Source organism: Pelmatolapia mariae, linkage group LG10_11 (genome assembly GCF_036321145.2).
Source record: "Pelmatolapia mariae isolate MD_Pm_ZW linkage group LG10_11, Pm_UMD_F_2, whole genome shotgun sequence".
NCBI classification, from domain to species: Eukaryota; Metazoa; Chordata; class Actinopteri; order Cichliformes; family Cichlidae; genus Pelmatolapia; species Pelmatolapia mariae.
The window spans coordinates 15,798,926-15,814,019 of NC_086236.1; the positions used below are offsets into that span (position 1 = coordinate 15,798,926).

Sequence of the window (15,094 nt, forward strand, 5' to 3'; positions counted from 1 at the left end):
GGGCCTTATGTTCTGATCTAATGTTCTTTACTACCCTGTAATATGTGTATCATATGTATCCTGTGCTATCACCGTTGCTTGCATAGAAGTTTATCTCGGGACACGCCCACTTTGTGTCACTAGTGGGGGGTTTTTCTTAAAACCTGCAATCGCTGCCAAGTTTCATTGACTTTCAAAGGTTTCTGGTCACCACATAACTCGAAATCACTTCATGTGTGGATGCAGCTTAAGGCTCTTTGTGCTATAGATTTTTTACTGTCTCTAAGATGTTTGATGAGCAAATGCAGTAACATACAACATCTTAAATGTCCTTCAAATCACGTAAAGAATTAACTGTAATTATAGGTGTACATTTATGAAGTGGGACAGATTACTTCCTGTTTCTGTCCACTCTGTGTAGGAACACTACCACTGGTAGACAATAGATGTCAGAACAGTCCCTCTCTGAGTGAATCATATGTTCTCATGAGTCACTAAATACAACAGAGACAAAACTTTTTTGTCAAACAAAAGTTTTTTTTTTTAATTCAAAGTTAAACACAAGACAAAAAGGTTTAAATGACAAGTACTTCACTTTTATTCTTACTCTTGGCATCAAGAATCACTTTGAATTGATAACAACGCTGTTACTAACAAGACGGCTGATGATGCTCATCAATGTGTCTTCTTCTTGTCACCTCAAGAGAACAAATCTAATAATGTTCTTATACCGAGGATATCATAGATTACTTGCTGTTACAGAGTGACTGGGTTCCTGTGAATTTACAGCATTATACTGTAAATGTATTGTACACACAGAAATGAGGTAACATGAATATCACAGGAGTCAGTCATCTCTTGTTCAATGAAATACAACTGCTCTATCCTTAATTATCTGTAAAATTAGCCATTTTTCCCCTGCATCACCAGAGCTTGATTTTCATTGTATTTAGGTTGCACCATTAGCCAATTTTTATTTCTCTTACATAAGATAAGAGCTTCAATTTTATTAAAATGGCAGGCAACAAGTTTCAATTCAAATACTAATAAAAAAAACTGTTTAGCCTGCCCTTTGCAAAGAAAAAATAAACTAAATCTTTGACATGCAACATTAGTACAGAGAGAAAAAAAAAGCCATTACCACCTACTACCACCTAAAATATCACTACTGGTACTGGTCCTACTAACTGGATCTGGCCCTGAAAGGTCCTGGGTGAACTGAGGCCTCCTGCTGAGAGCGAACAGTAAAAGCTGAGGTGTGAATTAAAGATAGAAGCAGAGCGATTGAGGCGGGGGGAGAGAGAAACGCAGCATTTCTGTTGTGCAGTGCTTTTGTTCGTCGTTTGCTGCAGGCCTATTGTTTGCTGTTGGTGTGTTTTGTTACCATTGCCTATTTCAGCATCTCTGTTTCAAAGAGCTGAACACTGCTGCCTCTGTTTTCCTAATTCCCCCACCCCCCCAACTCACTGACTGGACCACGAACGCGGATGTAGTGGGCATTAAGGTCACTTATGTTTTTCCAGCTGTAAAAGTCAGCTTTAAATACTAACAGCAGAGAACATACTGAGGCATCTTAAACAGCGATGTCTCTGGACTGTTACTGAAACACTCCTGGAGACATAAATCCCTGAAATAAAAAAAAATCTGTTAAATTAATGACAAAAAAAATTAGATTTAAAAAAGAAGACCTATAAGCTGCATCTTTTTGAGGTATCTGTTGTTGACATTTGGACTCCCCCTCACATGAACACTAAATGCATGGTATGCACTTCCACACAGCCCGTATTAGATGCTGAGCTGTTACTGCAGCTTTCACTGTGTTTGGTGCTCTTTCCCTCCGCAAGTGAAGTTTGTCTTTTCCGACTGAAAAATTTCAATCGACGTTTCCAAACTCCCCCTGGTCCTTTTTGTGAGCCGTGCTGAAGAAGAGACATACGGAGGACCGAACATTGGACAGACGAGTGTAAGGAGCTGAATATCAGGACAGCTGCAGCCAGCTCAGGTCGTCTGATCTGTCAGAGAGAGGAAAAATATTTGAAAAAATGCTTTTATGTGGATTTCCACTTATCTTGTGTAATTCTGCCTCCATTCACCAGCACAGTGAATTTTAAATCAATCACCATGTGATGTGCTGACTCTCAGCTTTAATTCAAGACGTTTAACAAAAGTATTGCAATAGATACATCCATTTTTAAAACCTTTTTTATACATAGCTCCCTTTTTTTCAGAGGCTGAAAGTTAATTGGACAGATGACTGTCAGGTGCTGTTATGACCTTGAAGGTCTGTTCTCTTGCTATTCATTCAGAAATTAAGCAGAAACAACGTTTTCCTGGAACTCCCAATATGAGGTCCAGAGAGATACCAAAGCAAGTGAGCGAGTGAGTCATCATTAGATTGAAAAACCAAACCAAACCTGAGAGGAAAAAAATTAGGAGTGGCTGAATGACCATTCTAGCTCATTTTTAAAACTGTAAGTGCAGGATGATGGAGGTTATATAAAGCAACTTCACAACATTCAGCATTTAAAAGTCAAGAATACTCTTCAGGAGGTATCATTGTTATGGTCAACAATCAATAGATGCCTTCATGAATGGAAACACAGAGCATTTACAACAAGCAGGTCAGATTAGACTTTACCAGAAAACATGAAAACATGTAAAGAGAAGATGCAGCTCTAATATAATGTTTGGACAGATGAAACCAAGATTAACTTGAAACATGGTGACAGCTTTAGGGCATGGGCATGTATGGCTGCCAGATCATCTGTTTATTGATGATGTGACTGCTGCTAGAAGTAGCAGGATGAATTGTGAGGTGTATCGGGCGGTACTCTCTGCTCAGAGAGAACCGCAAAACTAATTGTAAACAGTTTAGAATTAAAGCCGAAAGTCTGCATTTACATGCTGATTATTTAAATTAAATAAACTGTGGTGTTGTACAGAGGCAAAATGACAATAAATGTGTCACTATCTAAAAGAAGAAGTTAGGTGAACCACACTTAAACTTTTCAACATATTACCCAGTGGAGATGCATGTAACAATACGGTTATCTTTAACCCATCAGCTAAACGTACCAATGTGAGAACAGAGCAGGATATAGATATAGGATATATGAATGGATATAGCCTCCAGTGTTTCTAATGCCCACATAGCAAAATTGGTATGGCCCGGATCTGGCCCACACAATGTGCTTACACATGGCCTACATACCGCAAAGAGTGATGGCCCTTTGGTGGCCCAGGTCAAGTTTGCCAGAGGTGGCCCACACATGGGCCAGCACAAGGCCAGTTGCAGACACACTGCTGGCCCTGTGCTGGTCCAGAACAGTTTCAGCTCTGGCCCTAGATACAAGCCTAATGTGTACCTTAATCAAGCCATGTCATAACAATATGTGCCAGAACATAATAGTGAAAAAAGCAACTCTGTTCAGACAGTGAATGGAATGATTCTTATATAGAGCTTTTCTACTCTCGCAGATTATTCAAAGTGCTCTATACAACATGCCACATTCACCCAATCACACACTTTCTCTAAACTGAGTGCTTCCTAACTACATTCAGTCTTGACATGCAGACTGGAGGAGCCAGAGATCGAACCACTAATCTTCCGATGAGTAGGTGACCTGCTCTACCTCCTGGGCTACAGCCACCAGGTAGTAAGCATGAGTAAACCCTCACTAGGTTTTGGATAAAGTGTACAATCACAAACCTGTCAAACCTGCATTTGAAACGTTGGCTACCATAGCAGTATAGTATTGCAACATGGCATTTGGGTCTTCTAACTAAAATAGGAAAATAGGAACATAAATAGTGCCATCATTGCCAGACCTGGCCCACATCTGGTTGACATACACCCTGCCATGACACCAGTCTGTCAGAAGTGCCAGCTTGATGCCGGATCTAGGGAAGACCTGTTCTCTATGAGCCTGGGCCACATATACCAAACCATAATCGGGCCAGATGTGGCATGCCATCACATAAACAGTGCCATCTACGCAAGGCCTGGCCCAGATCTGGAAGACATACCACTTACCATGCCAGAAGTCAGCCAGCAGTGCTGGCTTGACACCAGACCTGTTTGCTATGTAGGTGTTCACCAGGGGAGCAAATCCACTGGCTGTGAAAGGAAGACCAATTACATTGAATTGTATAGGAGTCTATGGGAAAGTAACCCTCTGCCTAAATTTCCAGGGTCTCAGGAAACATTTTTTCTGACGAGTTTGGGTTCTTTGTCACTCATTTAAAGTCCCATTGAAACAATAACATGGTCTCCATCAGTGTAAAACAGGATATGCTGTATTTTGAAATTAAGATGCTCCTAGCTAACAAATGTGTTCCATATTTCTTAGTCAGATATGCACCTTATTCATTATGTTTGGTTTCAAAACAAGATGATATCAAGGGCAAAAAAGACACTGACCTATGCAGACCTATGCAGGGACTTCTCTAATGATGCCATGAAAAATTGTTTTCAAATTTTAGTGATCTGAGATTTTTACAAAGCCTATGAAAAGTTTGATTGAGCCCATGTGAGAAGCATGCATGTTCTACCCAGATCCCAGCCATCACCAGAGACAAAAGGAGTATTTGTGTAGTTAGAACTTGTCTGAATCTCTTTTGAGTGCTACGTGTAAGAAAGGACAGCTTGAAACAAGGTCCTGGCCTGAATATCCGAACAATGTCTGGACATCATGTGTCAAAACAGCTTTGAAGTCATGTTCCTGACCACCTGTGGTCTCTAACTTAAACAATGAAACTCTGTTAGATCTCTTTTTGGACTCCACCAACCTCTAGGTAAGAAACATGGCTCATTTTTCACAAAAATAAATGTCCCTACATGTCTCTCTGGAGTCATATTGTTCAGATTCAGTTTGACTAAAATAATCAGAAGGTGGGAATATAGAAACAAAGTGTAAAACAAACAGAACGATTTTACATACTGGGCCTCGTTTTTTGTGATGACTTTTCCTGTTGCGAGTCTCTCAGCTACTGCCGACACTGCTGGATCAAAGTTCAGGCCAGCTGCTGCTATGACCTCATCATCCCTACAGGAAAAAAAACATTCCAAACATACAACATCTGGGTATTTATTTAATGGTTACATTTTTTCTATCACAGTTGAATACAGTTTTAACAACAACTTACCTGATGTACAATGCGAGGAACTTCCTGTCCTCAAACTTTCCTTTTATCACGAGCTCAGTGTATCCCTCCCCATAGCCTGCACACAGCCAAAGCAAACATTTAACAATGGCATGCAGAAACATATGAAATCTATCACAGAGGGTTTATCTACGGTGTCTGTCTAAAGAGTTTTCAAGCAGTAAAATAAACAGTTTCGATGGCAAAGACTGAAAAGAAAGATGTAATAACTTCACATGAATAATGATAATAAGACACCTGATTTTTTGTGTGACAGTAAATATCTACGTGTGTGTTGTGTGTGTATACCCACCTGTGTATCGGATGGTCTTACCCACAAGGACAGTCCAGTAGAAAGGGACTGAGTTCAGTTCAGTTGTTTTGTTTAGCATGTTCAGAGCTACTATTCTCCCTTAACACACACACAAAAAAGTTTAACATATAAATGACATATTTGGGATTTTACCCTGTAACACCCAGTGTATCATATTTTATACATGAGTTTTTGAGACCATGAATGAATAGCACAATAAATTTTTAAGCAATAGCAAAAATGATACAAATGAAAATGTATATATTCAAATTGATATTTAATTTGTTATTGTTTGTATTCATCAGAATGCTTAGTAAACACTCCAGCCTGAAGGAGAGAGCAAAGGTAAGGTGTGTAACAATGCTGATGTCAGTTTTGGAGCTTTAAGTAATATAAATTGACCCAGAATTCTCATGAATTTAGTCCCGCTTCCGATAGATGACATTTTAACAGCTTTTGTGCTTCCCATGGTAAATGTCAAACATTGATTTTGTGCATCAAAGTCTCTTTGTGAAACTTTCCAGTTAAGTTTATATGTTCCCTGCTTTACCCTGTGCTTGTGCCATCTGCCAGTGTCCAATGTTAACCATCTTGTTTTTAGCCATGGCCAGTGGGAACACGGCCAGATCACCACCACAGAAGACATCGGGGACATTGGTGCGCATGTACTGCAGGAGGGATACACACAGAGAACTGATGATCAGTGTTCCAGAGCACAAGTTTGGGGAAAAAGTACAAGTCAGGCTCATGTGCTGTAGATAATCAGGCGAACCACTGACCATTAGCCTACCTTGTCGACCTTTACAAAGTTTTTTGAGGTCATCTGTATTTTACTGTCCTTTAGGTACTCTGAGTTCGGCATGGTGCCTAGTGGAGGATAAATAGGAGCAGTTAATCAGGTCATTTCACTCAGTTATTTGTGTAATTTAGGAAAATTTATACAATTGTAACAACTCATTTAACATTAACATCAGACATATTTACAATATGCTGGCAACAGTAATATAAGTGAATATATACATATACTGACTATAAAAGCTTTCAAGAATTCTGCGTTGCTTAATAAAAGACTCATAAAAGACTCTGATATGTTTCCACTTACCAATACCTACAATCAAAACTTCAGCTGGGATAACTTTTCCACTTTTCAGCACAACCTCCTTCACCTTGAGGAAAAAAACAGAACGTGACAGGAAGAACTCAGTGTTAGTATTTTTTTTTCATTACTGAAGATAAAACTGTGCTGATATTCTTATCTAAAACTAGGTGTCACAATCCTGGGCCATTTGACCCAGCGTTTTGAGTCTTAATATACTTTGATGTTTATGGTTTATGTTTAAGTTCATTAGCTTATCTAAGTTCATTTCTATTTTGCCCATGATGCCCTGTTATAGTTCATTGTTTATTAGATTTCCTTTGTGTCTTCACTCCTGTGTTTAAGTCTCCGTCGCTCTTCATGCGTTTCATGTCTGCGTCTCATTATGTTTCCTGTTTTATTTTGAAGAGGTTTGGTGTCCCATGTTCGTTGTGTTTAGTTTTACTTCCCCTGTGGCGTCAATATGTTCATTCTAATTAGCTGTCACCCATGTGTTTCCACTTCCCCTGATCACCTCGTGTGTGCATTTTGTGTGTTTTCATTGATTCCTTGTCAGGTCGTCTCTTGAGTTCTCGTCATGCCTCCATGTTTCCAGGTTTTTGTCATGTTCAAGGTTTTGTTCTTTGTCTGTTGTGTTTAGCATTTAGTTTTTCCCAGTTTAGTTCTAGTTTCGCCTCAGTGTGCATCTGCCTTTTGTTTTGTACCTTTTCCCAGCCACAAATAAACGGCTCGCCTTTTGTTATATTATAGTTTTGTTCCAAGTGTCTGCATTTGGGTCCTCTTCCTCCCTCCACATGTTCTGCCAGTGCAAATCGTGACACTGGAATGAAGTTTATCTCCTCACTTTACCTTGCCATTCACACCTCGGACCTCTGTCACGTTATCATTCATGTAGAATTTCACATTTCTCTCAATCAGCATCTACAGAAACAAGAGTTTGAACAACAAACAGGTAAGCTGGAGATGAACTACTGTCAGGGTATAATAAGTACATCTCCATCTCTTCATCTTTCTTACCGTCATGGTGAGTTTGCCGATTTCAGGACCCAATGTATTTTGGTACGGCATTTCACTGCTGCCTATCACTGTGATACTGGAGGCTTTGTCTGTCAAGTAAGATGCCACCTCCATGCCTGAAAGCAACATGTAATTGTAGGTGCTGGAGTGAATATCAGTGTGAATAGTGAACTGAAGAAAGGTTTTGATCACCTCTTTGACCTTGAAACTGCTAAAGGTTCATAAAAAGGGTATATGACATAAAAAAAAAAAGTATATTTCACTTAATATTTGACATATGATGCGAACAAAAAGACAAAGAAAAAAAGGGAAAAATAAAGCTGAAAGGTGTTGACGCTCTAAATTACATTTTTTATATTCCTCTCTTTTGTAGGCTTTTGGGTCTATATAAAAATAGGGAAGAAAGAAAAAAATGAAGTTTTCACAGTTAAAGCATATAATTCCACTAGCTTTGTTTTCTACACAAATCCAGACAATACAAATGTGCACATAGCAACCATAGTAATCAGTACCAACAAATGAGGTTCCCACGAGGACAACATTGGAGCCCGTACAGGCTGCGTGGATTTGCCGGGCGTCCTCTGGCGTCTCCAACATCTTGATATTCCCCAAGTTCATGCCAGGAACATCCAGACCCTTTGCTCTAAAGGAGAGGGATCAGAAGCAACTCACTCTGTTGTCAAGTAAAGTGGATGCTCCACAGCAGGAACCATGATCCTTTCTCAGATTTTTTGAAGTGACTAATTATATCTTAAAGTGGTAAATTTTCTCGTTTTAAACTTTTGATGTGTTTTCTATCTTCTACTGTGGGTTTATGAGATTTGCAGACCTCTGCATGCTGTTTGAGGTACCTTTTATACAGCAACCCAGCTTTTTCAGAAAAGGTGTTGTTACTCTGAGACTCAGCTTAATAAAGTCTCCTTAGTTTTATCGTAAAAGTGAATTATATATTTCTTATTTAAACATTTCCATCAAATGTGCAGACTTAAAAATATATGATAAAACTGAGAGGACACTAACAATAATATTTTAGTTGGGGAATAATTGATGCCTGCCTGAGGCCAGAAAAGGTGTTTGCTGTAGCCAAGTATGTGTTTGTACACATATTTGTGAGGTTGTCTGTACCTGCAGCCAGTTGAAATGAGGAGTTGGTCGTAGCTCTGGACTGAACCATCATCAAATGTGACCGTCTTCTTGTCTGTGTCCACGGAAAGCGCCTGCAAACACATCAGCAACCAGTTTCAAAGCATGACTCAATCACATAGATAGCAAGTCATTCCCACATATGTTGCTGTCCGGAAGAAGATTTACCTCAAGGTCACAATGTCTATGAGATAAAACACAGATGCAAGCACATGCAGTATGTTGTCATACAGGAAGTACTCACTTCTTTCCTGAGCCACACCTCTATGTCATACTGATGGAAAAACTCCATCCTCCTCATCAGGATGCTGTCGCTCTCCACGTTCATCACCTGTGAAATCAGCAAAACTCCAGTGAAGTGAAAAAAATTCATAAAGAGACTTTCATGTGTTTGTGTCGAGTTATTCGCTGTGCAGAACCTTGCTCAGTCTTGTTTTGTCGTAAGGTAGGAGGTCTTCTCTGGTCACCATGATGATCCTGCCACCAAAGTTTTCCTGCCGCAGCGTCTCAGCACAAATGAGTGACGCGGCTCCTGCACTTACACAAAACAACACACAATCACACACACACACACGCACACACACACAACAAAGGAAGCAAATTAGAAGCAACTCAGTCTAATACCTGCACGTATCCATGTACAGCATACAAGTACTTTTTTGCAAGATCAGAGAAGCATCTCATTTTCCTGACACATTTACTCAAATCCCAAGGCATAATTGTTACATTTACTTATTTGTTGAGAGGACATGGTGGAAGATGCCAGTTAAGTGCCCTATTGAAGCCACACAACCACACACACATTGGTCCACACTCACCTCCTCCCAGCAGCAGAACAGTGTGAGTTACTCCTGGCACTGCAGTGCCCATACGCTTTATCCTTTTCTCCTGCCTGAGAGTCTGAATGATGGATCAAACACATGGTCAGGTCATCAGTAGGTACCAACAGTGATATTTACAAACAGAAAATTATACATGGGATCAATGTTCCCTCCAAGCTGCGCACGTGCGCAATTGCGCACTGCTGGTACGGTCTCTGCGTACAGAAAATCTGCGTTGCGCACAAAAAAAATCTAACCTGAATTGAAATTAAAATTAAAACTTTAACAATTCTGTTTTGCAGTGTTAGTAAGTGACTGGCTGCTCCCGTATGGGATTACAATGATGCCGCCTTATCCCATAGTCCAGCCAATAATTCACATTCGTATATATGCAGCTAATCAACGTAGTTGCCAGGCTATGACAGCGTCCTTATGTTTTAGCTAGCAAAGCGGCGTGGCTGATGTGGAGTGAAGCCACATTGAGAACGTGTACAACCATTGGAGATGTGAGCAGGACAGACGGAACAATTGACGGAAAAAGTGTGGAGTTTATACCAGTTTTTAAATTGTGTTGATAGGCCAGAGTTATGATAAAAATATATGCAATGTTTGGTTTTCTTCCTGGATACTATCGTTGTTTATATTTACTGCGGGAAGAAACGGTAAAAACTGCGTTTTATAAGGAAAACGCTCGAAAGCGCTCTCCACCTGTGAGCAAAAACAACACCAAAAAAAAATGTGAGTCGAAAAATGTACCACGTCGACCAATCCAAAAATGGTATGGCAACGTGGCATTTAGTTGTTTAGGAAGGGGGGAAGTTTTAGGAGTGACGGCGGTGTTTTGAGATGTGAGAGATTTGCGGCGTTTAGCGCAAATCTTGTGTGGTTAGTGTGTAGTGTAGTCAATAGTTTTGTTGTGTGTGTCAGAACAATGAGGCGACAGGTGTTACAGGAGTGATACATCTCCTGTTGTCAGGCCTGCAGGTATCAGGCTGTTGTTCTCCTTTATCTCATAGTGGACAGAAATTATTTTTTGGAGTGGCACAAATAATTTGTGTGGCATCAGATTTGATGCAGAACAGCTGATTGTTCTGTAAATAGTTTGAAATGTTTATTTTAAAAAACCCGGCCTTGGCTGCATTTTTAGGTAAACAGCTGCAAAAAACTTTGTTGTTTGCATAACTCAGTAACTTTTTTGAAGAAGTAACTATATAATTAATTACCCAACATTGGTCATTATATACTGTATTTTGCAGACAGAGAGTTACAGGACTCTCTCTCTTGTTTTTTAATTTTCATTGTAAGTGGGCTAAAGCACTTAATTAAAAGTAGTCTAACATAAATGTAAATGCTGTAATTTGATTATATTAATAAACCATGTAACTTGGATGGATTTGATGCTGGCGTGACCACAGTGCACACGTCTGTTGTTGCTCACAGTGGTCCAAGGGGCTGCTCAGGGAGTTTGTGTGTTCGCTCAGACACATGAAAAATTAGAGGGAACATTGCATGGGATATTATTTCAGTTGCCTAAAAATACACTCACGGTTGCTTTCTTAGGTTCAAATCAAATCAGCCAGTCACATGAGACAGCCCTTCAGTGCATTTGTTCACTGCAACTTTCAGCTACAAACCAGTTTCCAAAAATGTGAATCAAAATAAAACGTAAGAGTTTGTGTGAGTGTTGAACTAAAAAGATAAAACTTGATGTTTTAATGATTTTTAAGGGGAAAATGTGCTCAGTATGAATTTATTGACACGTCACACTTAAGAAAAGCCGGGAAATCGGGTCAGGTCGGGTCATCAACTGGTGTTTATCGCCTCCACTATAAAAATCCCAGTTCTCCCTCCAACAGTTACTCCCTGGCAATAACTTCAGCCTCTTCATTTCACTTCCTAGGGCTGCCTCACCCAGCCCTTCCCCTTTATTATCCTTTGGACTCACACAACCTCAATTCTCCCTTTCTTTCTGTAGCTGGGTTTTAACTAGTGTTTATGAATGCAGCGGGGAGCTGTGTTCAGTGACAAAGGTTTTCAGAATTAGTTGTGTATGGCCTTCTTTCCTCGCTGAAGAGATCGATACCAGGAGATTAAAATGGCCTCATATTACTAAAACAGAAAAGATAACCTACTTACCTTTTTATTTATGGACACATACACTTTGCTGTTTTGAATATGGACCTTCAAAAGAGAAAATAAAAACATTTAAACAACAGCAAATGTGCTCATAAGCTTTATCTCAGTCTGTCCTTCTGGTTCATACTTTGTGGCAAGGTAGACAGTCGATACCGGGGTATTCCTCCAGATCGCCTGTGTGGACATTGAAACAGGAGCCGTGCCACGGGCAGCGCACTCTGTTCCCTGAAATAAAACCTGAACACACAAAGATGCGCACAAGAAAAAATACAAGATGAAGACAAATTATTAAAACATAAGAAACACATATGACGCTCAGACCAGTCTGATACCTTACAGTGTGCACAGACAAGGTGAATTTCCTTTAATGACACATTTCTGCCCACACAAGTGCCCAGACTTGACTCAAGACTGAAATACATCTATGTGATGTCACAGAAATTCCTCTTCAGACTTCCTGTCTTCATACCTTTGCTAAGTGGAGCGCCGTAGTGTGTACACTGGTTCCCAATGGCGCTGTATTTACCCCCGCTGCGCGTCAGCAGCACACCGTGATGTCCGACTTCAACTTCCATCATCCTGAGATAACACACACACACACACACGCACGCACGCACGCACACGCACACACACACACACACACACACACAGGTTTTTAATTTTTAGAATAAGATAAATTTCGTTGTTTGTACATCTAAGCTTGTTTAACACTTCGACTTGGTCTTTTCCTCCAGCCGTGGAAGCATCATGTCTGCAGGGATGGCTTTATCTGGACTGAAAAAAATATTTTTTAAGTAAAATGCACCTGAAATGTATAAAATCAAAGGTTTATGTATTAAAATTATTCATCATTAATGGGTATAAACTGAATGCACACCTATCAAGTAAGTTAGTTGACCAGATTGGATTAAATGTAATGTTTTAGATTGAACTTATACAACAAAATTATGCACAAAAATTTACACGTAATCAAATTACACAAAGTTACCATTTTGGGCATAAATATTTTTTGAATACTTTTTTATTTAAAAAAAAAATAGTGCCTGATGAAAACTGTACTCTGTGGGCCATCAACCTTTTTCTGATTCTGAAGTGTGGTGTGCCAGAAAAAGTCTGAAAACCAGAGCTTCAGTTCAGCCAGAGGGCATGGACACAGAGACAAGGTGGTCGTGTTATCCTCCTTATAAACTGTAATCACTTTGTTGATGCCGTACCTCTCCCCGCTCCCAGCAGAGGCTGTATTTTTGATAAAACTGCAACCTTGGGGAGTTTTTGACAATCAATGACAAGGCCTCCTGGTAGTATTTTTACTAAAACTGATGTGAGGCTGGTATTCACTGTCTGATCTACAGTTTTGACCAGATGGCTCAGACATATATTGTATTCAAAATTCACTCCGGAGCTTTCATCTACTGGGACCCCCACTGTCATTTAGACCCCACAGAGTGTCTAAATAATCTAAATAAAGGGGTTTTTTGGTCAAAAGCGTTTTACACTGTGAGGTACATACAGCTCAGCCCCAAGGAAAATTCTCCTTTCTGTCAAAGAAAAGAAGGTTAACTACACATTAATCCCTGAGATGTCTTAATTTAAGAAAAAGAGAGGCCAAGAAATGTTGCTTTAGCAAAGAAAGAAATCTGTCAGCAAGACTCTTTGAGCTTAAATTGTAAGAAATAAATGTGGAAAATAACAGAAAAAAGTCTAATTTCTCAGACTGACCAGTAATAATAGAAAAAAGGGTTTATTCACAGAAATTAACCATTTTTGTGAGGACAAAAAACAACAACAAAAACGAAATAGATTGGACTCTTTGCCGGGCCGTTTCTGGTCCCTGTCCCTTTTGTTTGACATCCCTGCTATAAACCATTCAAGTGTTTTAGATGTCACACTGAGACCAGTTTAAAATTTATAGCAATAACTGTTTATGTGGTTAAAACACACAGGCGTATGTTTGCAGGTTCCCCATCCCCTCCTTACTGTCCATCCTGCAGTTCTGACTCCAGACAAACCACCTCTGTCAGCTCCTCTGATGGGTTCTCTGAATCAGAGTCCGTGAGCTCTCCGCGGGCTGCCCAAACACATTATAAATAAATAAATGAGTCATCAAATGAATGATCATCAGTTTACTTTCAGACACCACTCTGCTGAGGCTACTCACGCGGCTTGGTCGACATCTCTGTGATTCAGCTGTAAGAGCTCGCAGACACCCAGGCGAACCCCAGGGACATTAAAGGTTATTCAGACGCTCAGGTGGAAACTATTTGAGTCCCGCGTCACTTTGCTTTCCTCTCAGCAGCTGAACAATGGGAGTCCATTTCCAAGGGAACCAGTCCATCCCCAACCTGCATCCCAGTTGGTCCAGTGAAAAGTAGATGATTTGGCTCTAATCACCCTGGAAAGTGTCTTCGGTGAGGCAGTGAGCGGAGAGTTTGGGCACTGTGGCGGCTCATGTTCAGCCGCCGTATTGTCGCAGAGAAAGGAGACCCTGCTCTTTTGTTTTTTTACAACAGCAGCACAGAGAAAGGCTGACGAGGCTGAACGCTGAATGGAGGGGCGACAAAGCAACACTTACTCAACCACAGGTGGTTATAATTCACTCTAAAGCAGAAACACTGAAGTCAGGCACTGTGGTCACATTCACACACGAGGCTGCACATCTATCAGATTTTAGCCCATATGTGCCACAAGGAATTTCATTAAGAACATCCGGTGCAAACATCAAGTTTGTCATCAACTCGGCTTTCACAAAACGTTTCCTTTTTTAACATTGTTGGGATCACAGTTGTTGGAAAACTTTATAAAAGTAGCATTCATGGCAGTGCTGTTGGATTAGATTGATGCAGAAGCACAAAATAAATCATCACCCTACAAGATTTATAAACCACGTAGGGGTGTATAGTTAGGGTCACGTAATAATGAACCATCCATAACCTTTCTGCTATAGTCTCAGGCTGCTGGGAGACTTCCACTAAATCCCTCTAATCAGGTCTACAAGTGGCCTTTTTTGTGTGTGCGCAGTGATAACAAAAGACAACAGAAAGGCCAAGCATAGTTCATTAACTTAGGGTGAAGAGTGTGGAGCTGAGCTGTGTACGTGTGTGTACATATGTGTGTGGGGCTAGTAGAGCTGCTGAACTGTTCAGCAGACCTAACAGTACTGCTGAAAAGATGTCATACAGATGAAGCAAAAGTGAGTTATGAAAACCAGGGTTGTTTTCCTTGCGAGGCAATCGTACCATTATGTGTCCACGGCCCTTTACTATCAGCTATGAGTTTATCACTTGGTGTGCGTGGAGCAATGTGCGTTAGAGGGCAGAGACTATAAACAATCTATGATATATAACAGTGACCTCAGCGGCTTGTGTCTCATGCTCTCTTTTCATAAAGCGTGTTTCCACTGAGGTATGCACTGGACATGCGTGAGGTGAACTCCGCTCGACTATTGTT

General features: G+C 40.3%; 1 protein-coding gene across 1 annotated transcript; it reads right to left on the reverse strand.

The window, feature by feature from the left end:
* Positions 1 to 1,957: 1,957 nt before the first annotated feature.
* Positions 1,958 to 13,704, reverse strand: LOC134637204 (apoptosis-inducing factor 3-like). The gene is made up of 18 exons (XM_063487566.1): positions 13,625 to 13,704; positions 12,117 to 12,226; positions 11,775 to 11,884; positions 11,648 to 11,692; positions 9,509 to 9,590; positions 9,110 to 9,222; positions 8,935 to 9,021; positions 8,673 to 8,764; positions 8,060 to 8,190; positions 7,548 to 7,663; positions 7,380 to 7,451; positions 6,537 to 6,600; positions 6,225 to 6,301; positions 5,985 to 6,102; positions 5,435 to 5,533; positions 5,125 to 5,200; positions 4,920 to 5,024; positions 1,958 to 1,991 (listed from the first exon to the last, which is right to left on the reverse strand). The coding sequence occupies exons 2-18, from the start codon at positions 12,223 to 12,225 to the stop codon at positions 1,958 to 1,960; spliced, it is 1,530 nt and encodes a 509-aa protein (XP_063343636.1). The 5' UTR covers position 12,226; positions 13,625 to 13,704.
* Positions 13,705 to 15,094: the final 1,390 nt, after the last annotated feature.

Excerpts from the sequence above, each read along its gene's own strand:
- LOC134637204 (XM_063487566.1), bottom strand. The coding sequence starts at position 12,225 with ATGATGGAAGTTGAAGTCGGACATCACGGTGTGCTGCTGACGCGCAGC. Across the intron at positions 8,191-8,672 it reads CTCATTTCAACTGGCTGCAG|AGCAAAGGGTCTGGATGTTC; the intron begins GTACAGACAACC and ends CCTCTCCTTTAG. Across the intron at positions 6,601-7,379 it reads TCCGAGGTGTGAATGGCAAG|GTGAAGGAGGTTGTGCTGAA; the intron begins GTAAAGTGAGGA and ends TTTTTCCTCAAG.